The 20,457-nt window shown below is 53.1% G+C and overlaps 6 protein-coding genes across 6 annotated transcripts; 3 read left to right on the top strand and 3 right to left on the bottom strand.

The window, feature by feature from the left end:
* Positions 1 to 1,664: 1,664 nt before the first annotated feature.
* BDP81DRAFT_504808 (uncharacterized protein) lies at positions 1,665 to 2,703 on the bottom strand (the record flags this gene model as incomplete). Its single annotated transcript, XM_060595632.1, has 2 exons — positions 1,665 to 2,407; positions 2,469 to 2,703. 2 exons carry the CDS (start codon positions 2,701 to 2,703, stop codon positions 1,665 to 1,667), a joined length of 978 nt encoding a protein of 325 aa, XP_060450012.1.
* Positions 2,704 to 3,445: 742 nt separating this feature from the next.
* BDP81DRAFT_310147 (uncharacterized protein) lies at positions 3,446 to 5,147 on the bottom strand (the record flags this gene model as incomplete). Its single annotated transcript, XM_060583615.1, has 6 exons — positions 3,446 to 3,812; positions 3,907 to 4,289; positions 4,366 to 4,424; positions 4,486 to 4,707; positions 4,805 to 4,940; positions 5,037 to 5,147. 6 exons carry the CDS (start codon positions 5,145 to 5,147, stop codon positions 3,446 to 3,448), a joined length of 1,278 nt encoding a protein of 425 aa, XP_060450011.1.
* A 1,607-nt stretch (positions 5,148 to 6,754) lies between these two features.
* On the top strand, positions 6,755 to 8,960 carry BDP81DRAFT_390665 (GMC oxidoreductase; the record flags this gene model as incomplete). Its single annotated transcript, XM_060587437.1, has 4 exons — positions 6,755 to 6,804; positions 6,877 to 7,276; positions 7,327 to 7,407; positions 7,470 to 8,960. 4 exons carry the CDS (start codon positions 6,755 to 6,757, stop codon positions 8,958 to 8,960), a joined length of 2,022 nt encoding a protein of 673 aa, XP_060450010.1.
* A 1,107-nt stretch (positions 8,961 to 10,067) lies between these two features.
* Positions 10,068 to 10,526, top strand: BDP81DRAFT_390664 (uncharacterized protein; the record flags this gene model as incomplete). Its single annotated transcript, XM_060587436.1, has 1 exon — positions 10,068 to 10,526. One exon carries the CDS (start codon positions 10,068 to 10,070, stop codon positions 10,524 to 10,526), a length of 459 nt encoding a protein of 152 aa, XP_060450009.1.
* Positions 10,527 to 11,092: 566 nt separating this feature from the next.
* BDP81DRAFT_418844 (uncharacterized protein) lies at positions 11,093 to 12,923 on the top strand. The gene is made up of 6 exons (XM_060589718.1): positions 11,093 to 11,359; positions 11,417 to 11,958; positions 12,009 to 12,040; positions 12,094 to 12,167; positions 12,226 to 12,296; positions 12,354 to 12,923. Exons 1-6 carry the CDS (start codon positions 11,262 to 11,264, stop codon positions 12,452 to 12,454), a joined length of 918 nt encoding a protein of 305 aa, XP_060450008.1. The 5' UTR covers positions 11,093 to 11,261; the 3' UTR covers positions 12,455 to 12,923.
* Positions 12,924 to 18,569: 5,646 nt separating this feature from the next.
* BDP81DRAFT_132993 (TAM domain methyltransferase) lies at positions 18,570 to 20,431 on the bottom strand. Its single transcript, XM_060581767.1, has 8 exons — positions 20,224 to 20,431; positions 20,121 to 20,162; positions 19,923 to 20,048; positions 19,835 to 19,857; positions 19,735 to 19,772; positions 19,542 to 19,679; positions 19,026 to 19,445; positions 18,570 to 18,975 (listed from the first exon to the last, which is right to left on the bottom strand). The coding sequence occupies exons 1-8, from the start codon at positions 20,276 to 20,278 to the stop codon at positions 18,903 to 18,905; spliced, it is 915 nt and encodes a 304-aa protein (XP_060450007.1). The 5' UTR covers positions 20,279 to 20,431; the 3' UTR covers positions 18,570 to 18,902.
* Positions 20,432 to 20,457: the final 26 nt, after the last annotated feature.

Here is a 20,457-nt window from a genome sequence, read left to right as displayed (position 1 = left end):
GCCCACGGAATGAGAATGGCTCTGATGAGGGGCTGGATTTCAAGCATTCATGTCAATGTCTCGTCCGAAGGCGGGTTGGCATGGCTCATACAGTCGATGTTTGGCGTTTAGCATATATAATTATTCGTCAATTTGTTGTTTGGTGACTTTGGTGTTCTCTGTCGGTTGAATTGTTTTGTGAACTACCAACAGAAGCCATAGAACGGGCTATTGATGTGCGTTGGCTTCGTGACGGCTGCTCTCCACTGGTTTCTACTACGAAATCGATACATCACGACGGCGTTACCACTGTTCTGGTTCTAGTAGCTGGGGGATGTGTATTTCAATCTCGGAATCGGAAGAGGAGGAAGGAGATTCGTTGCGGCTGCCAGCGTTCGAGTCTTGTTTCGGTTTCGGTCTCGGGTGTGTTGTGACTGAGGCTGAGGCTGATGCCCTATCCGCTTTGAGATGATTTTGCTTGGGATGATGGGGGTTTCTTGGCTGCATTATTTGTCATTTGTAGTTTAGGGTAGTTGGGGCGAGGCAGACTGGTCTTGTCTAGGTGAGGGAGGTAAGTACATCCGGCGGCGAAGGATATTTGTTTGTGGTTCGTGAGGACCGCGGCCTGGGAGTTTCGGGGACGGTCGGTGCGGGGTTGGTTGGCCGGAACCGGAACCAGGGGATGCGGATGGCCCCGGTGCTGATGGTAAGGGCCGCGCCGGACGTGTATCAGCGGCTCGCCTTCTCGGAGTAGCGTAATAACCTACTTACATTGGCGGCGAATGGTGGTCGTAAATGTGATGTGTCATTGGATATCTTTGTAAATGCTTCCCTCTGCCTTTTCGAATAACAGCCGTTGCTGGAATAATGACGATAAAAAGGGGGTTGGAATAGGCCGTTGCAAACCCGCCTTTTCACCACCTACTTCCACTTCGAGGGAATAAAAAGTCTTCGCCCTTCTTTTCCTCCTTCTACATACCGATATATACGCAGTTCAATACCACATTATTGAGCTTCGAAGGCTGGCCTGCTGATGTGAATACCAACAGCCGTGTGTACATGTTTCATGCAAGAGACGCGACTTCCTTAGCGATGTATGAATCAGGGGAAAGAGCAAACCTGCACCCCCCTTTCCTAACCACCGTACCTTCCTTCCCAAACACGGCCCCGGGGAAGGCTATATACCCCCCCTCAATCCCATTCCTGTCACCAGCCAGCAGGCGCCCCCTTTGGGGGGTCAGGTCAAAACTGGCTGGGTGGTGGAGTGGTTTGAGTCCACGAACAGCCTAATCGGTGAAGGCTCAGAGGTCCCGTGTTCGAGTCCCGGATTGTGCGCCAGAGATGTAGCCCCCAGCTCGCCACCGGGGGGGTGAACTCTTTTGGCTTTTTGGGTTGAGTTTTGGTGATGGGTCTGTGTCGTGGACACTGAAAGGAGTTCGTATTTTGCGATCTTGGATTATCTATTATATCTTGCCCCTTTTCTACTCACTGCTTGGTGTCTTCAATGGCTCCTTTTTCGTTCAGATCTACTAGTCAAATGGAAACGTCAACTTGAGAAAGTTCGGAGGAAGGATCAGGATGTCGAAGGGAAGTTTGAATAGCGAACCATCAGCCAAACTTTGCTTCTCACTTTGCCAACCAGCTTGACTTTATTTGCACCTCGTTCTCTCGTATCTCTACCCAAGCTAAAGTAATGACACAGACATGTTCACAATAGCAGCAACCAGCAAGACCCCCCAACTCAACGAACCCTCGCCGAACGCCGCACTCGATGCAACCCGAGTCGAATTCACCCTCATACAATGAACATTCGGCCTCGCCAATCTGACATTAAACCTCTCCTCCCCAACCCACGTATTAAAAATAAGAATCTGCACGCGGTTCGAAGCATTTAGGTACGTCTGCGTCGCATCCCCGCCATCAACCAACCCGCTCCCGAACCCCAAAATCTCACTCCCACTCGTAACCGGGTCCCCCGTCGTCGAGGTGGAGTTCCTCGTTACGTTGGGGTTGAGATTACTCGTCCTAGCACCATGAATCACTGCACCACACCCAAACGTGGCATTACACTCCGGAATCGTCCTCCACGAGGGCATTCTCCCGTCGCAGCCTTTGGTGGTGAGGGTTTTATCTTCGAGGCGGAGGGCGTCGAGACATGATTCGCCGAGGACGGGTTCGCAGTCTGTGCTGTTGCTAGTCTCCTCGGTCCAGAGGTTCGTCACGTTGGGGAAGAACTCGACGTCTAGGGATGTTACGCAAAAAGGGGAATCGGAGCCGCGGAGACCGCCGGCTGAGAGGTTCCCTCCGCGGGGCCAGGAGAGAGAGTATGAGGTCGCGATGTAGTGCGGGTTTGTGATGTTTCGACCTAGGTTTTCCGAGGTGGTGTTTTGGGCGAGGTGGGGGAGACTGAAATCGGATATATTTACACCTGGAAGAAAGATATTAGTTCACGCTCGCTGATTAGTGGGAGAGGGAGGGCAGAAATGTACGCCATGTCCATTCGTCTGGTCCGAGTAAAGGAGCGTTGCCTGTGAATGCCTCAAAGGGGCGGAACGATATTTCACGGGTGGCATTCGGCTCTGCTATCGCATCTTGGAGAATCTCAATGGATCGGTTATCGAATACTCTGGGCGGCGTTGCTCCGAATGTCTGATCGCGGTCGTTCCAGTATGTTAAGGGCGCTGAAGCGCGAGAGAGTAGGAGGCCTGCGATGGGGAGTTTCATTATGATTTATTTTGATGATGAATTTGGGCTGGAGTATGTGACATAGACCTGGGGGTGTGAGAGGTCTACGGTAATTCATTTACAACGTGCTTATAAGTAAATTCAGACTTAGAGAGAGAGAGAGAGGCTCTCGAGGGATTTCGCCCCGGGCGCAGGCCCGCAGATCATGCCGATCCTGTCAGCCATACGCCCGGTAGACATCTGGGGTATCTGAGACCACTACGTGCGCTCAGGCACTATGCGCTACCTATGATGGCATTTCCAGTGGCATTAAAAAAACGCATGGGTAGTCGTTTGAAGAATGCTTTGTTTCTATCAAGTGCCTGCCCTCTGTCACTTGCTTATTCACGGACGAATGCGCAGAGAGCGTTTACCTCCACTGATGGGCAAGGCTACGTATATGTTCGCCTTCTGCCTTCACAAGAACGTACCCTTACTTAGGTCGTTAAGATCATCGAGATCATACGGAGTTTCAGTCCGGCTGCCTGTCGTGTGGGGGAGATACACGTTGTCCAGATCCCCCAATCTGGCAAGCCTGACGAGTCTCTAATGAGGACGCCCTCGAGGTGTCTTTATACGTCGTTGGACCTGCGATCATACTCCTGTGTCCTTGAATCCTCCTCGTAAAGATTTTCACCTGGTATACTTCTTGGAATTCATACATCGCGTATAAGAGAAGAAGGTTAAACTTTTATGTCCATTATGTTACTGTGAGACTATTTGCTACCAAGCCACCTGCCATCTAATCCCACCTCTGACTCTTCCCGCTCTCCACATCCGTCAACAGCACAAACTCAGCCTCAGACCTCTTTGGCGTAAGCCGACGATTAAGGCCGCTAGACCCAGTCGCCACCGCCGAGTGCGAGTTGCCGGTACCCCCCGAGCTCGACGACGCGCCGGACAGCTTGGACTTGACGGCTGACCAGGCGGCGTTCTGGGACAGGGCACTGGAGAGAAACTTGTAGACCGCTGGTAAAGAGGCGGTGATAATACCAGCGTAGAGCTCGATTGTGCTCCAGTAGGCGGCGTCGACGTAGTTGTATGTAATGTTTGTCGAGTTTGCGAAGACGACGAGGGTGCGGAGGCGGATTACGCTGGCGAGGGTGACGCTGTGAAGGGCCGGTGAGTCTCACGTCGTATTGAGATGGGGTGCAGATGGTGGACTACGCAGAGGAGGGGAGTTGGGACGGGGGAGAGACTTACAATATACCCATGGAGAATACAACCATGACCATGAGCTTCTTCTTCAGGGGCATCTGCAGCTGGTAGAGCTGATGCAAGGGGAGCGCCAGGATGACGATATCCAGCGCGATGTTAAAGGCAGCGCTCAACCACCCCTGGAGATGAATGTTGTTGCAGCGGCCTAGGTGGTCCGACTCGAGCTGCAGCCAGGCGTGGTTGATGGGCCAGCACTGGAAGAGCGTGGCGAAGAAGAAGGCGGCGGCGTAGGCTAGGGTGAAGCCGATTGTGACCCAGATGGCCTTGCCGAGGCTGTTGTGCTGGAAGATGCGGTGCAGGAAGAGGAGGATGGAGACCTTGTTCATCGCCTGGGCGAGGAAGTAGAAGAGTTCACCGAGGAAGTAGAACTGTGGTGAGAACGTTGGTGTTAGTCGTTGTTCTTTGTTGGGACGAGGTATGGGCGAGACTACTTACAAATAGTACGTTCTCGACGTTCTTGAGGGGCAGAGTCCAGATGTCCTTTCCCAGACCATTTGCAGACACTGCAACAGTCAGTCTCTATTTACACGGGATACCTATGACTTTTGTCGACGGGGCACCTACGTGCGAAGGCAAAGACGGTTGGTGGGATCGTCAGAAGAACGCAAGCAGTGATGGTCCAGTCGTCCCAGCTGAGTTCTCTGTTGCATCCAGGCAGGGCAGAGCACATGCGAAGGATGTAAACGATGAGAGCCAGGCCAAATCCTACACCCGCAACGAGAGGAGACTTCATCGTGTCATCTCGCACAGGCAGCCCGCACATGGTCGCCGAGCCATTCTTGGTTTCTGACGCAGGATCAAAACGAGTCAGTCAAAAGTTCCGTGTGAGATAGTGAGACCCTTTATTCGGGTCTTCGAGCAACATCATGATAAAGACACTCACTGAGGGCATCCTCGTAGTTACATCCCTGCAACACGCAGACGGAGAGGTTGGCGTTGAGCTCCTCGTTGGTGCAAAGACACGCAGTGTCCGTGAGCTGGCAACCCGACGTCGGGACAAGCTTGGTGAGACAGACGAGCTGTAGTCGAAAAAAGATGGCGTGCCGCACTGATCAGCCCCAAAAACGCACCGTCTCGACGCTAGGCGCGGGAGATCCGCCCACTATTTTACTTACTGCGCATTCAGGGTATAGTTTCTGAGCCATGGCCAACGCTTCCGCGGCTGAGGTCGCGGCTTGGGCCGTGGAGGTGAAGGCCGCGAGGGCTGTGGCCGTGGCCGCCAACATGCCTGAAAGCTTCATGGCGACCGTGATAGTGAGGGAGGAGGATATCGTACGAGAAGGTGGGAACGGATGGGCAAGGGAAAGTCGCAAGCGGGATTCCGGGTTTCCTTTCCAAGTATGTAAATCGTAGCCGAGAGAGAGACGGAGTTTCCCTAGACCGGATTTAGAGAAGAGGAAGAAGGGGGTGTTACTTTTAACCTCATATCGTGGCTTGCGCGCCGTTCTTCCTCTGTGTCCCTGGTTTGTCTCGTAGATGGCGGCATCTGCCGTGATCCTTGGCTGTCGGATTCGTCTCTCGCTGGGAGTCTATCCCTAATTTCTTCATTCTGGAGTCACTCTGGAGTGGGCGAGTCATTTCTGCGTTGCTTTTGGGCTGTCGATCTTGCTTTGGATCGTCGTCGAGCCCCTGGTGTAGTTGGGAAGATAGATTCCGCAAGAAGTCTGAGGAGACTTGGATGTGACCTGCGCCGGATGCAGATGCCGGTCATAAACGGTTCGCTAGAGTCCTCGACAAGCAAACTTACGAGAAAACTTTCCGAAAGAGTGGTCCGATTTCTTAGCGGCGGCAGTTGGCTACGTAAAGCCAAAATCTCTTCATCTCTCCATCTCTGGCCTGTCGACGTATAAACCGTTGAGCTCAATCCCAAAGCGATTAAATTGTCACGATGGGGGAGAGGGGAGGGGTTCTTGAGTGGCCAATGAACCGCAGGGGATCGCTAACATGCTTTTCGTTATTCCTAGTATTCTGTATATGCACTGCAACGGCAGTAAGAGTGAGATCAACGGTTCTTCAGACCGGGGCCAACCCGACAACAAGGAGGCGGTAAATGCTTGGGCGCCTGATCTGTCTGTTCTGACTCCAGTCTGTCTTCCGTCTGTCGTTCGTTGCGTGAATCGTAATGGCACCGAAGCAATGGGCCCCTCTAGAATCTCCATCCCGTCATCCAAAGAGCGTTCGGACAATGGAGCCATGTGTAGGGCTATCATTTCTCAATCCGTGACCCCTGACTGTGGATCTATCCACGTCGGATTTCGTTCTCTCGAGTCTCGGCAAGGTTTTGCCATGTTTGCTCTGTTGCTTTGTCGTAGTCTGTCGAGCTCCATTGGCGTGGGCAGCAATTTTTTCCCCTTGGCGGAGCAGGATCCGGGGGTGGTGTTCTGACGTTTTTGACAGGACCCATGTTTTCTTTCATTTCGTCTACGACCCTTGTCAAGTCTTTGACAGGCATCCCGATCGTCATCGGCGCCAATGCCGCCTCGAGTTAGGAAAGGAAACTGGCAGATCAAAGCATCTTTTCCCCCATGTCTCACTTTGATGCCCCCCTTCGTGAGCATGCCGGCTTCGCGGGAGATGATGCCTCTCATCACATCAGCATCGCCAATCAGTGGAGTTGCGTTCGAAATGAGTCCGAAAAGGAGCATTCTCATGAATCCATACTTAACATTTGGGGTATGACTTTTTAAGTCGCTTCTTCTGTCTTCGTTCCACCAACTCTTAGCCATTTAGCAGTTGTCATTCCTTTGCATCTCAACAAACTCGCCGGCCAGTCACTCATTTGATCGTGTTTTTGCTTTCGGTTGCATTCTAATTAGCTTCACTGGAGGTTACCATGAAGTTCCTTCTCTCCGTTGCGGCGCTTTTCGCGACTGCTCATGCGGCGTAAGTTCTCATACCTAGTCTTAGTCATTACTTACACACTTGTCGTGTGACTCGTTGGCTTACACACAGTAGCTTCGACCAACCTCTTGGTCCGACACTCAATGCCACGGGACCTTCAGCCAACTCGACGTATGACTACGTCGTAGTCGGCTCCGGGCCCGGCGGTGCTCCCCTTGCAGCCCGCCTAGCCATGGCCGGCTTCAGTGTCCTACTCATCGACGCCGGTGAGGACCGTGGAGAGGACCCGGCCGTCCAGGTGCCGGCTCTCCACGTTCTGGCTTCTCAACATCAGCCGATCGCATGGGATTTCTTCGTCAACCACTACTCTGATCCAGAACAGGCCAAGAGAGACAGCAAGATGTCTTATCGAAAGCCGGATGGAGAGATCTATGTTGGCCTCGACCCACCACAAGGGTCTGAGCAGTTGGGAATCTTGTATCCTCGAGTTGGTGCTCTTGGTGGTTGCTCCCAGGTAAGTTGTCTCGGTCTAGACTGGTATCCCGTTGGCTGATAATTGCGAAGCACAATGCTCTCGTCACCATTCTCCCTCAGGATAGTGACTGGAACAACATTGCCACCATCACTGGTGACAGCTCGTGGGAGGTAAGAATTAAACGAATTCCTAAGCCATGTTTGGAAAATGCTAACAGCAAGGGGGCATAAAGGCTTCTAAGATGCGAGAGTACTACAAGAAGCTCGAGAAGTGTCACTACCTCCCCGGCGGCCTCGACAGCTCCGTACATGGCTACGACGGATGGCTCGAGACTCAGACGACTCCACCAATTCTTATCGTTCAAGACCAAAAGGTACTGTCTTTGGTCCTCGCTGCCGCCACCACCATGGGCAAGTCACTCCTCGGCAAGCTAGTCAACACCGTCACTGGTCTCCTCGAAATCTTGGCCGTCGACGTCAACAACGACTCACCCGAACGTGACAGTGGAGAGAAGATATACCAGATCCCCCTCTCCATGAAGGACCCTTCCTTCACTCGCTCATCCCCCCGCGACTTCATCTTCGACGTTGTCACTGCGACCAACGAGGACGGATCCAAGAAGTACAAGTTGGATGTGGCTCTCAACACGCTCGTGACCAAGGTCAACTTTGACACGACGGGTGATAAGCCCAAGGCAACTGGCGTGGAGTACCTCGTGGGCAAGAGCCTGTACCGTGCCGATCCCCGAGCCACCAAGGAGGACGGCGGCGTCCCCGGACGCGTGTTCGCCAGCAAGGAAGTCATCGTGTCCGCGGGCACCTTTAACACCCCTCAACTGCTCAAGCTCAGTGGCATCGGCCCTGCTTCAGAACTTGAATCCTTTGATATCCCCGTCGTCAAAGACCTCCCCGGTGTCGGCGGCAACATGCAGGATCGGTACGAGGTCGGCATCGTAGGCAAAGCACCCACTGACTTCTCCCTCCTCGAGAAGTGCACCTTCCTCGACATGAACGGCACCCACAACGGCGAGGACCCCTGCTTCTCCCAATGGCAGTCCGGCATCGGCGGTCTCAAGGGCGGCTACACGACCAATGGCATCGCTTTCGGGTACTTCAAGCACTCTTCCGTCGCGGAGAATGGCAACCCAGACCTCTTCCTCGGCGGTGTACCGACCTACTTCAAAGGATACTTCCCCAACTACGCGGAGCACGCCCTCGCCGACCTAAGCGTCTGGACCTGGCTTACCCTCAAGGGCCACAGCCGTAATAACGCCGGCGTGGTCAACCTGACGAGCACCAACCCGCGCGACATGCCCAACATTACCTTCCACAGCTTATTCGAGGGCATCGGTGGCGAGGAAGATCTTCAGGCCGTGTACGAGGGAATGCAGTACGGCATCGAGGCGTTTGAGAACCTGATTCCGCTTGACGGCTCTTTTGAGCGCATCTGGCCGCCCAAGGAGATCTCGTCCGAGGCTGACCTCAAGCAGTTTGCCAAGGACGAGGCCTGGGGTCATCATGCTAGCTGTACTGCCCCTATTGGTGCCGATGATGACCCGCTTGCCGTCCTGGATTCCAACTTTAAGGTCCGTGGGGTTGACGGATTGCGCGTGGTCGATGCCTCCATCTTCCCGAAGATTCCTGGGTTCTATATCGTTCTTGGTATCTACATGGCGAGTGAGAAGGCTGCTGATGTGATTATCGCCGAGGCGCAGGCGGCGTAGTGTGTCAAAGTTCGCCGTTGTTGGAAGTTGATTAAACAGGGTTGCCTTGGAAGTGTCAAAGAGCCCGGAATTCTTAATAGCATCATATTACATGATGTGCATAATACTACAATCGAATTCTGATTCATTCGTCTTTCAGAAGTCAAACAAGGCATGCAAGTGAACTCTGAAACTGCCTCAAGACTTGTTGGAGATCCTGCCAAAGTGTGATTTCCTTGAAGCTCGTTTGAGACCGCGTTGAAGTTAGCTTGAATTGATAAAGAACATTTCTTCAAGACGCCTTTCAGATGTAAGGTAGGCATTGATGTTGAAAGTTGAAAGTATGATCAAGGTCAGCTGCCTAACCGCGCATGCGGTTCTTAGACATGCCTACCTCAGCTAGAAGCACCTGGCGATTCCCAAAAGTCTTCTTCACTGGCCTTCTGGAGGCATAAAATGGTGCCCTTTTCCTCGCAACCTCCAGGAATTGCCCTTTCCTCCACCATCAACCACAGCAAGATCAGTCGACAGTCGAACTTGCCTTCAGAAAGATGTTTCCCCGATCAGCAGCTTCAGCTGCTTCATTGAACGAGAACAACCGCTGGTGCCTGCGATGCCTCGGGTTCTACGCTGGCGTCTACCGAGCTAAGCAGAAGCCGCCTGCGAACTACTACTGTGAGAGAAGACGTACGTATTGCGCAGTAACCGATTCATTGACTATCTGCTCACTCGCGTTTCAACGCTCCAATTTTGAAATGCGGAAGATGTGCCGGAATCAACAGAGAAAAAAAGCCCTGTCTCATGGTATTAACTCCGTCTCTTTTGTGAATGTTCTGAGGTACTAATTTCCATCTAGATTCAGAAGGAGCAGTGGTCTCAAGCATTGGAGATTATCGAGAAGACCAGGGCGGTCATGCTAGCGGAACAGGCTGAAGGCGAAACTTTTAGCCAGGCAAGTTTAGAAGGCAGACAGCCGAATCTTCTCGTTAGACTTCTGCTCACAGTCGTTGTTAGGACCGCGCAGCCATCAAAGACCTTTATCGGCATGTAGATAAGGCAACTAGAGCTTACCACGACGCCTAGCTGCAAGACGATCAACAGTCAGCGGCTTCGGAAGCTGACACTTCGATGGCCTATAACCTGGCGTCCGACGACGAAGAGATGGGCGAGATTCATTGCGCCCCGATCTTCGCAGGACCAAGTGTAAGCGGCCGCCCGCCTGCCACCGCAGGCCTCTCAAAGATCTCGAAGGCCTTGGTCGATATCAGAAGACTGGACGAGGAGAAGGCAGAAGCCTCTCGCCGCCTTAGAAGAGCAGTCTGGACGGCGGGACGGGACCCGCGAGCGATCGGGCGATCGGACCACTTGGTTCGGCTCGTGATTGACGAACTTCACCGCGACGCTCATCAGGGTGATGCTCGGCACGGTATCTCTCACGCCTTTAAGGCTGTCGACAACGCTCACGACGCCCGCGAGGATGACTTCCGCCGGTTGGGCGACGCCGCCCTCACCATCATGCCGGCCAGCTCCAGGCCTGAGGGACTAGGCTCGTCGGGTTCAGGCCGGGCGTTCAATGCCCATCATTGAGTTTGTGAGACGCGGAGGATCAAGAGGCATGGTGGGTAGGTTGAGGTCGGCTAGACTGTGTTTTCTTGGATCGTGCTGAGAATCTTTGGAGGGGTCAGTGGTAATTCAGTGGGGGCATTTAGAGTGAAGAAAGGTGTGGAGAGGGAATTGACTTCAGCTGATCGTACCTGAATTATACACCTACAAGACCCCTGTCATTAGCAAGCATCGAGCCCAACTAGACCTACCTTATTGGGCGATTCGTGATTCGCATTTGTTTACATTGCACCAACAGACTCGTGCGGTTCGCTGTCAAGTTACGAATCCGTGCTAGGAACCAGATGAAAGTCTAGACCAATGTCAAAGAGAATTGATCTGCACCATGTCGTGTTTTGCTGCTGCTGCCAAGGTTTCCCTGCGGAACGTTTGGTCCGTTTTTCAGCCACATCGCATGCAGCCACAGAGAAGTCAAGCTCCCGCCACAACACTACGTCATACAGCCATCACCAAACCAAAGCGAGGGAGCTAGCTCTACGTACCTCAGCTGCCGTAGCTGGCCTTTGGCAGGCACGCAGGAGTCAGATCACGATCCTCGGCGCCAAATAAATACGCCAGAGCTGTGCCTTGGCCAAGCCACGTCGCAAAGTCCCTTCCCCAGCTTCCCCTCCTCCGCGTCGTTCTGTCTACCAGCACCAAGTCACTTTAAAAGCCTCTCCTACAACCTCAAACGACACCTCGACGAAAGCTATACCTACGATGTCTGACGAACGAACTGTTTCCCAGGGCCAGGCTTCCAGCTCCGGCGGAAGGAACAGAATGGTGGACTCTGTGCAGACCAAGGCCCAGGAAGTCCTGTACGTGTTCTCTACCTTCTCGCGTACTCGCGCTTCAATCTAACATACGTATGACAGGCAAGAGGACTACGACAAGGCCAGAGGTTTGGTCGCCGATGCTGCCAAAAGCAAGGCCTACCTGTACCCCATCAAGGGAATCATCTACTTCGCAACCCACCGAACGCTGTGGAAGCCCCTCTTGTCGCGCATCGGATCCTACCTGCTCCTGTCTGCCGGTGTCGTCACTGGCATGTTCGTCTTCACCTACGTGCCACAGCTTGCGCTCCTCGTTTTCGTCAACGGCCCGCTAGCTGTCTTCACCACCGTCTTTTTGATCCTGAACGAGAGTTCGGCAATCATCAACTTCCTCTCGCGATCCTTCCTACTCCAGGACGCGATCTTGGACACCTTTGACGGCACTCTTCTTCTCAAGGATGAGGACGGTATTGTGAGGGAAGGCAGACAGCTCAGGCCCGGGTCTGACCCCATGCAGAAGCTGGGCAAGGTTCTCAAGAGCCCCTTTGAGAAATACAGCCCCAAGGCTCTCATCAGATACCTCATCTACCTGCCCTTGAACTTCATTCCTGTCGTGGGAACCGTCATCTTCATCTCTCTCCAGGGTATGCCTTGCATGCCGCTTCCGGGTACTCCAAAGCTAATGTTTCTATAGCTCGTAGCAGAGGCCAGGCCGTCCACGGTCGTGTATGTTTCCTGCTTTCCAGATTCCCGGATGTCATGCTGACCATGCAACCCAGTACTTCCAACTCAAGAACTGGTCGTCTTCCAGAAGAGCCGACTGGCTGAAGAGACACGCCGGACCTTACACTGCGTATGTTTGGGGTCCATCCGCGCATGTGTTCTGTGCATTTCACTGACTTCTGTCACAGCTTTGGCCTAGTCGCAACCGCCCTCGAGATGATCCCTTTCGCTAGCGTTATCTTCACATTCACAAACGCAGGTATGTTTGGCGAAGATTGAACTTTCGTCTCCTGCAATCACTGACAGCTGTCTGTAGTCGGTGCTGCTCTCTGGGCCGCCGATATCGAGGCCAAGGATACTTCCATGACGGATAGCACGGCTCCCACGCTTCGAGAGACGGCACAAAAGGCCGAGTAAACGACGGATGACTGCATCGTGGAGTCATCTCTAAGTTTTTTTTGGCGGGATCGGCTTGGCATTAGGAGATACCGACCCCTCTTTTGACCGGATCTTCGTGCCACAGCATCTTGACAGCAGTGACGGATTCAATGCAACATGGGCCGAAGCTTTCAGCTGAACAGCACTTACAATTCTCGTCGGTGTTGTTAGATGCGCGAGGCATATCTAACGAAGCGTACGTTTAGAAGCAATCGATGAAGAGGAGCTAAGAAGCTCCGAACGAACACGAAAGAAAAAAAGGAACTTTTACCGTAATAATTAATTTACGAACTTTAACTCTGCGCGTTACGGTACCTTTGATGTCCCACTCTTGAAGTCTTGCATTAATTTCGGCCGCCGCGACTTGTCTTGGAGACTGCAGCACCGGCTTTGTTGTAGTTCGTAGAACACCAGCTAGATAATCGCGCTGTAGATCGAGACGTTTGCCACCTCGCACCTTATATTGACATGTGCTCCGGCGAAGCAGTCCATGTAATCAATCAAGCGAGACTCATCTGGCGCGAGCATAAACCAAACGAGAGTACGAGACATCGCGAGCTTCCGCACTGAGCCTGCCAATATGATGTGTTACTCGCTTCAGGGACAGGTAATCTTGTTTCGAGGTACACGGGTGGCTACATGTCACGCATTGTCAAAGATCGGCTTTCACGACTACGTCTGGTTACGTTTGTATTCGGCACCAGGGGATGATTAGGGGACAAGACTCGGTGCAAACACTCCAAGATCCCGCCGGAGAGACCGCTCGAGTCTCACCGACGAGTGGCAGTCTGGTTGGCCACCGGTGGGTGATCATGAGTGAGTGAAACTACGTCGGGACAACGTCCCGTGTCTGTGATTGCCACCATGCCACGCTGTGCTTGGTGGCTTGCGAGTGGATGACAATATGCGTGTTCTTCGGTGATATCTTACTCAGGAACAGATTCAGATTCGGAGGGGCAAGACTGGTGATGCAAAGCCTCTACACCAACACTGGCTTTTCATAGTCGATGAAGATGTCTCCCAAAGAGGTACCGGACGAGAAGGTCGTCCTTCTGCTCGTTTCAGTGATACGGATGTATGGCATAGATGTGGTCGATGACCTCGAGCCGATCATCATACTGCGAACTCGTTTCTGTACGCTGTGTCGGACTCTGTCTGCAGGTCGCATAGCAGTCGGGTATCCTTCTCTTGTGACCACCTGGTTGGCCTCGAGTACAAGCCGCTCCATTCTTCGCAAGTTTCTGACATCGCGAACAGTGAATTCAATGTTTAGAAGCTCGGTTTTTACATGATTCCTCACCAGCATAGGCACATAACTCGAAGGGTATTTTGACTGCCTCTCTTCGGCCCGCTTCGGCAATTTCTCACTGTTCCTGGTAAGACTGAACGAAGTAGAAACTTACGATTCCTGGTGTGATAGAAAGTTGTCTTGCAAGATAAGGCAGAAACCGAACTGACCGGACGAGGAAGATGGGAGCTGTCATGAATTGGGAAGAGGAAGGAGGGGCATGTGTAAACCAGTGGGTGGTAGTGCCTTCCCGACATCACACCTTCCATCCATTTGGCAAGTCGTGAGCTCTTGCTATAACTGTGCCTTCCCCTTCTTCCAATAACTGAACACATAATTTTTTCCCCCGTTTTCCCACCTCGGCCTTCTTCACCCTTCTCCTTCTCTCTCGTCCTTTCCCTTCCCCCTCCTTCGTTTCTTCTCCTGCACCCATTCCCCGTCACTCGAATACGAGTGAGCCGGCTTTCATTCGTTCACCTCCATTCGCAGTAGAGACTTTCGTTTGTTTGAATACCCCTAACATCAGTGACTTGTCAGGTATGGCCATAAAGACTCTGCCAATATGCATACTGTACTGATGATGCTTCAGAAGGGATGCCGAATATGCGAGCCTCATGTCTCAAGGTCGTTCTCGCGACCGTGATCGGGCTGCTGTCCTTTGCTATAGGCGTGTCGGCTTCTGCCAACGCCGATGACCTCAAGCAGCAAGACGAAGCCGGGTCCAACGCCGCTGCCCTCAATGTTGAGCATCACGCAAGGAGCCCTCAGGATCCCAATGCCTTCATCAGCTACGACTATGGATACACTTACCCACTGCCTCCGCCTCCCACCTCTTACGGTGACCAGCCGCCGTCGACTGTGGTTCCCTCTACGAACAGTGACTATGGTTAGTTGGTTATATCTTTCTGATGCTATTCCCAGACTAACATGCGCAGCGTCTTCAACTGAAGTCAGCTCGGTAGCTAGCGACTCCAGCACATATGGCGTCTCCGATTCTGTTACTCTAAGCTTGACTGCCTCTGCTGGAGCTACTGCCACACTCTCCGATACTGTCACATACCCGCCAAATTCTGATAGTCCTTCGTCTACTACACCTTCCAAGGTGGCCAGCACTACTGTGTCATCGAATTCGTCCATCTCCATTGCCTCAAGTGTCTCGTCCTCTATTTTGACGGAGTCAACTCTCTGGCCGCCAGCCAACACTTCGACCAGAACCGCAACGTCGTCCATTCCGGCAACGTCACTAAACGCCAACCAGACAGCTCCTTCAGAGACTATATCTGGCACACTTGCTTCAGTGTCCGAAGTCAACAACAGCACGGCCGTATCTCTGACTGGTCAGGCATCAGCGACTTCCACGTCCTCGCCAACGTTCACCGTGTTCAATTCATCGTCCCACATACAAACTGCCACCGGTGGCTCAGTTTTGTCCTCTTTCAATACGTCGTCGTCAATAACATCTCTCTTCGTCTCTTCTGGTCAAGCTCCTACGTTGACTCAGCCAGTGGAAAGTCCGTGGCCTACGCTCTGGAATTCAACTGCTTTTCCCACCTTGGTGACCAACTCTCAGACTTACCCACCCAACTCGTCCTCATTGAGAACGTCTTCCGTTGGCTTCTCAAAGCCCGCGAGTTCACTTATCGTAGTACCTTCTGTCGTCACTCTCAGCTCCAATGGAACCGTTCGGTTGACAACTCTTTCACATACCCTACAAGCCACTGTCGCATGGAATAGCACACAATCGGGTGCTCCGGTCACGGGCAGTCCGACCACACTTGGTACAGGCGTTCCCACCAGCATATCAATAAGCTCTCGAGTCTCAAGCGCTCTCAACAGCACCTTCAATGCCACGGCTACGACTTTCAGCAACTCAGCCTCGAGGTCGGTTGTGCCATTCCCCTTGCCGAACTCGACAATCACTGTTTCCAATGATGGCACAGTCTTTGTCTCGACTATTGTAGGCACAGGATCTGGAGTTCTGCCCACGGCCGGGACGTCAAGTCATCAGTGGCCCGTACCTAACTCGACCATCGGCAGCATCACTGGAACTGGGATGTCAAGCCCGGTTACCCTTACTGGTTTGCCAAGCACTCCGCCAGTCAATTCCTCAACGATTGTTGGCCATGCAAACGCAACATTTTCAAGTAGCCCGACCGGAAACTGGACTTCCCATCCCGTCATCACCGTGATTCTGCCAACTTCGACTCTCGTCATCTCAGGAACAGGGTCCGTCATCCGAACGAGTATTGCTGTCACTGCCGCACCATGGTTTCCGGCTAACTCGACCATATGGCCAAGCGGTACGCTTGCCTCCATTAGCGAAGAAAGCCCACCGCCCGTCCCATCTGGCACCGGTACATTTCCTTCGGCGGCCAACAGCTCCAGCACAACGGCGCCATATCCTGCTTCGAACACAACTACTCGAATATTGCCCACGGAAAGTGCGAGCAGTCAAGTGTCAGGTACCCCATTCACAATCTCCACGAATGGCACGGGTCTCACTGCTCCATGGAACTCAAGCATGACCATGACTTCAGCGATAGGCTCCACGGCAGGGACAATAGTTGTTACATCAATCGGAAGTGACACAAGCATAACTGCTACCATTGCCACCCCTCCTCAATTACCGAATTCGACGTGGGCCGCCAGTGCTAATGTCACTTGGACGGCAACAAGCCGCTCCGGGGATCCAGCAACCTCTAATAGGACTTCGATAGGAGCTTCGGCCACTTTACCTCCATGGCCAACGTTCAACTCCACCGAGGCATCACTTACTGGCACCGTCTCGATCCCTGTCATCACCTCGTTGGCAACTGGTATGTCAAACACTACTAGTTCAGCCTCGGCATCGTTCCCTTGGAGAAACTCAACATCTAGAGGGAGTCTCACGGCCTCAGTCATCACCGTGAGCGGTGGCAGCACAATTACTTTGTGGCCAACGGGGGTGACTCCTAGCATTACTTCGTCCCCGGACACCAATGGGACGGTTCTGCAGACGTCTACAGCCAACGCCACACGTATTCTGACATCTTCAATGACATCGGCCCCCTTCCCCACATTCAATTCAACCCAGATCCCCTGGCCCACTGCGGTAAATTCCTCTATTATGCCGTCTTCCACGGTGTACTCAGGAACGGCTGCCATCACTTACACATCCATCGGAAGTGACCAGCCACCTTTTCCTACGACGAATTCCACCACGCTGCCCGGACCTACAGGAAGTGGCACATGGGCTTCAGGAACGTTGTTCCAAACATCTGAGCCCCCAGAAACATCCAATAGCACTTCTTCCACCGTCAATTCGCCACCATTCCCAACAACAGGGAATTTCACTGCTATTCCAAGGCCAACTTGGATCCCTGGCACCGCATCAGGACTCCCCGTCACTACTTTGACCACCACTGGAGTAAATGGTAGCACTACCCAGACACTCACGATTGTCTCCCTGCCGCCATTCCCAACCTTAAACGGTACGGCAAACCCAGGCGCAACTGGCACTTCTGCCGGCACAGGAGTCAGTGCCACTTGGGGAGGTACAGGCGGACCATTCAGTGCTCCCACGGATCCGAGTTCAACTTGGGGTCAGTGGCCAAATTCAACAGCTTCAACTGCGGTGTCCGCCACTGGTATACCAACAATACCATCTGGCACCGCTCCTCCGACTATTCCACAAAACGCGACGACGACGACCACAGCGACGAACAGCACGGCCTTCTCAACGGGATCCCCTCCCATTACAACTGCTAATTCCTTCTCGCTACCTCCGTTCAGCAACTCAACCACCATCTCTGGAGCAATCTCAACGTCTCATTTCACCTGGACCGTGTCCGGATCCGTCTTCTCTTCTGTGTCTATATTGCCTGTACCTACACTCTTGCCTTTCAACTCATCTACTTCTCGGATTTCTTCCGGCACCGCGCCGCCATCTGGGCCCTCTTCAACCCCTTTTTCTATCCCTGGAGTCACGCCATCTCTCACCGAGTCGGCGGGGCCAGCATTCACCAACTCCAACGGCCTTCCTCCTGGAACTCCTTCGCCCTGCAACACTGTCACCGTCACAAACGGCACCGTAACTCAGGTCGTCACCACAAGCATTCTCATCACCTCCGCCACGGCGAGCGCTGATCCAACTTTGGCCTATCCACCGGCCTCTTCAAACAACACCGCGTACCCTCCTAGATCTTCCTGCACTTCCAAGTGGCAGAACATCACGATAGCATCGTCGGCAGGGTTCACAAGTACGTGGACGTCTTCAGTCCAAACAAATCGTAAGTCAACCCCTCCCGGCCCAGTGTAGCCATTCTAACAACACCACAGGAACCTGGACATCTGTAGACCCAGCCACGACGTTCATCACATCAACCACAAGCCGCCTGAGCGACCCGAGCAGAGACAGCGGTGGGATCCCCGATACCAGCTTCTCCGTGGCTGGTACGCCTACCACGACCGTCTCGAACGTGCCCCTACCTTCAAGCCCAGCTTACCCCTGGGGAGGACTCGGTCCCATTTTCCGACACCACAGCGGAACTGATCCTGTCGACGACGATACAGGGTCGCCCGACGGTCCAGTGGTCCAGGAGAGGAGCGGCATCTGGTGGGCTCGGTGGAAGAAACACATGGATCGATTCGCATCTCGTGGTCGGGCGAGGAATCGGGGTGCTTAGGTCTCATAGCAGAGTCTAGCACCGTTGTAACCGGATCTTTCATCGGTGCAACACTTGCTTCGACGACTTACTCAAGTTAGGCGTTTCTTCTCAGCCCTGAGAGCACGATTTCCAGCCTTTCTCTATGTTGATCTCCTTTGAACCGCGTTCATTGATGGACCAGTGCACACGTACCCATACCGAGAGTCTCCATTGTACCGCAACCCGACGGATGGCGTGCCTGACTTATTTCCTAGCTAGAGTAATGGAAAAACGAAATGGCTTTCCTGATGAACCGATGAAATGTTCCATGTACTTCCCGTGATGAAACGCCCCTTTGCCCTTCCTCCGCCGTTGATGAATGATGCCCCCCATGCAATGCGCCTAAACACCATGATCCATATGCGAAATGGAAATCCCATCAAACCGCCAGCCCTGAAGTCTATAATCGTTACCTAGTCCCGACGACTTCCCAAACAAGCAAGAACATCGTAGGCTACTGTATACCGTCTGGCGGATTGGAACCATTCCTCTCCGCCACCGTCGGCTTCCGCCCATACACAACGTATCTATCAAGTCAGCACGCCGAAACCTTCACCATGTCATGAATTTCACTCACAAAGGAACATAAGCATGCACTCTATGACTCCTCAAACTCTTCCTCACCGTGGCGCAAAAAAGCAGCGTCTCCTCTTTACTCCACCCCAGATTCCTCGTCGCTAGCCCCAGCGTAAGCCCTTCAAGCCCGTGGTCGAGGTTACAGTGCGTATACGCCCCCAGCGTCTTGAAGTGCGGGTCGCGAGGCCACGCGTTGACGGGCCACTTGAACTGCGTCTCGACAACGTCGACGAAGCCTGCGTTGCGCATCATGGCGGCGTAGGTTGGGGCAGCGTCCATGTGGCGGCCTGTGACGCGGCCGCCTCGCAGAAAGAGGTCGGAGAGTTTGTGGATTGGTGAACCTGGGGTTAGGCTGGCGTCGTCGCAGCGGTAGGGGAGGGTTAGGTCTTGCATTTCGAGGTAGCCGCCTGGTTCGAGGTTTCTGGGGGTTAGGGAGGTAAGTTTTTGAGCGGGTATGGCAGACGTAGAATGAGAGGAAAAGGGGCGAGAGTGACCGTGGAGAAAACTTAAGACATACTCGAAAGCTTGATTCACAAAGTCTTGATAGTTTTTCAGACTCCCTGCTAGCATGCGGACAAAGATGAAGTCAAACGGCTGAGACCAAGTCCAATCCTGTTCTAGGTCGTCCAGCTCCCAAGTCAAGTTTGGAGGCGTCCTGTCATTTCCTTGTTAGTACGACGGCGGATTTGTTCCTCACTCAATGACCTTACCATTTAGGCTGAATGTTGCTCAGATCGACACCAATGACCTAGATTGAGCTTTGCGTTAGTAGTCGTCGGGAGGGAGGGCGAGAATCTCTCGCAAACTTGCCTTGGCTTCCGGATGTTCGTCCGCTAAGTTTCACCCTGTCAATTTCATATTCCGCAAGAGAGGCGAGACAGAATGAGGTGTCTCTCACCGTAGTCCATTGCCCAGATCCCGGTGCCCGTACCGGCGTCCAGTACGCGCTTTGCCTTCTGTGAACCCTTGGGACATAGGCAGAGCTTTTCGTCTAGCGTCACACTCCACATGAGGTGCTGGAAATCTGGGTGAGAAAACACATATGAGATTCAGATCTTTTCTAAACTGCACCCGGAAAAGAAGGGGAGATACGTACCAAGGCGTTCCTGCTCGACAATGTCGTTGGGAAACGGGTATTCTGTGTTGATGTCGTTAGTCAAAGACACCGCGTTGGGGGTTGTCTGGTGGGCACTACTCACTCCCGGAACTCATTGCATGGTATGTCCTGCCATTCTCCTCCAGCACCGTCAACATGCTCGGAGTAGGTGAGTCGGTACTGCCATTCCGAAGCTGTGGGACATAATATCGTCAGTCTGTTTTCTGGTAATCATTTGAAAGCATCTTGGGAGTATTTCTGGTGCATGTTTGGAGCTCCAATTGCGCGGGATGTGACGTGAAACGCCGCCACGTAACTAAACATGAGGTAAAGATTG

Source organism: Colletotrichum phormii (assembly GCF_030913505.1).
Source record: "Colletotrichum phormii strain CBS 102054 chromosome Unknown BDP81scaffold_3, whole genome shotgun sequence".
NCBI classification, from domain to species: domain Eukaryota; kingdom Fungi; phylum Ascomycota; class Sordariomycetes; order Glomerellales; family Glomerellaceae; genus Colletotrichum; species Colletotrichum phormii.
Note: the sequence above shows the minus strand (reverse complement) of the source record. Positions and strands in the feature narration are given on the sequence as shown.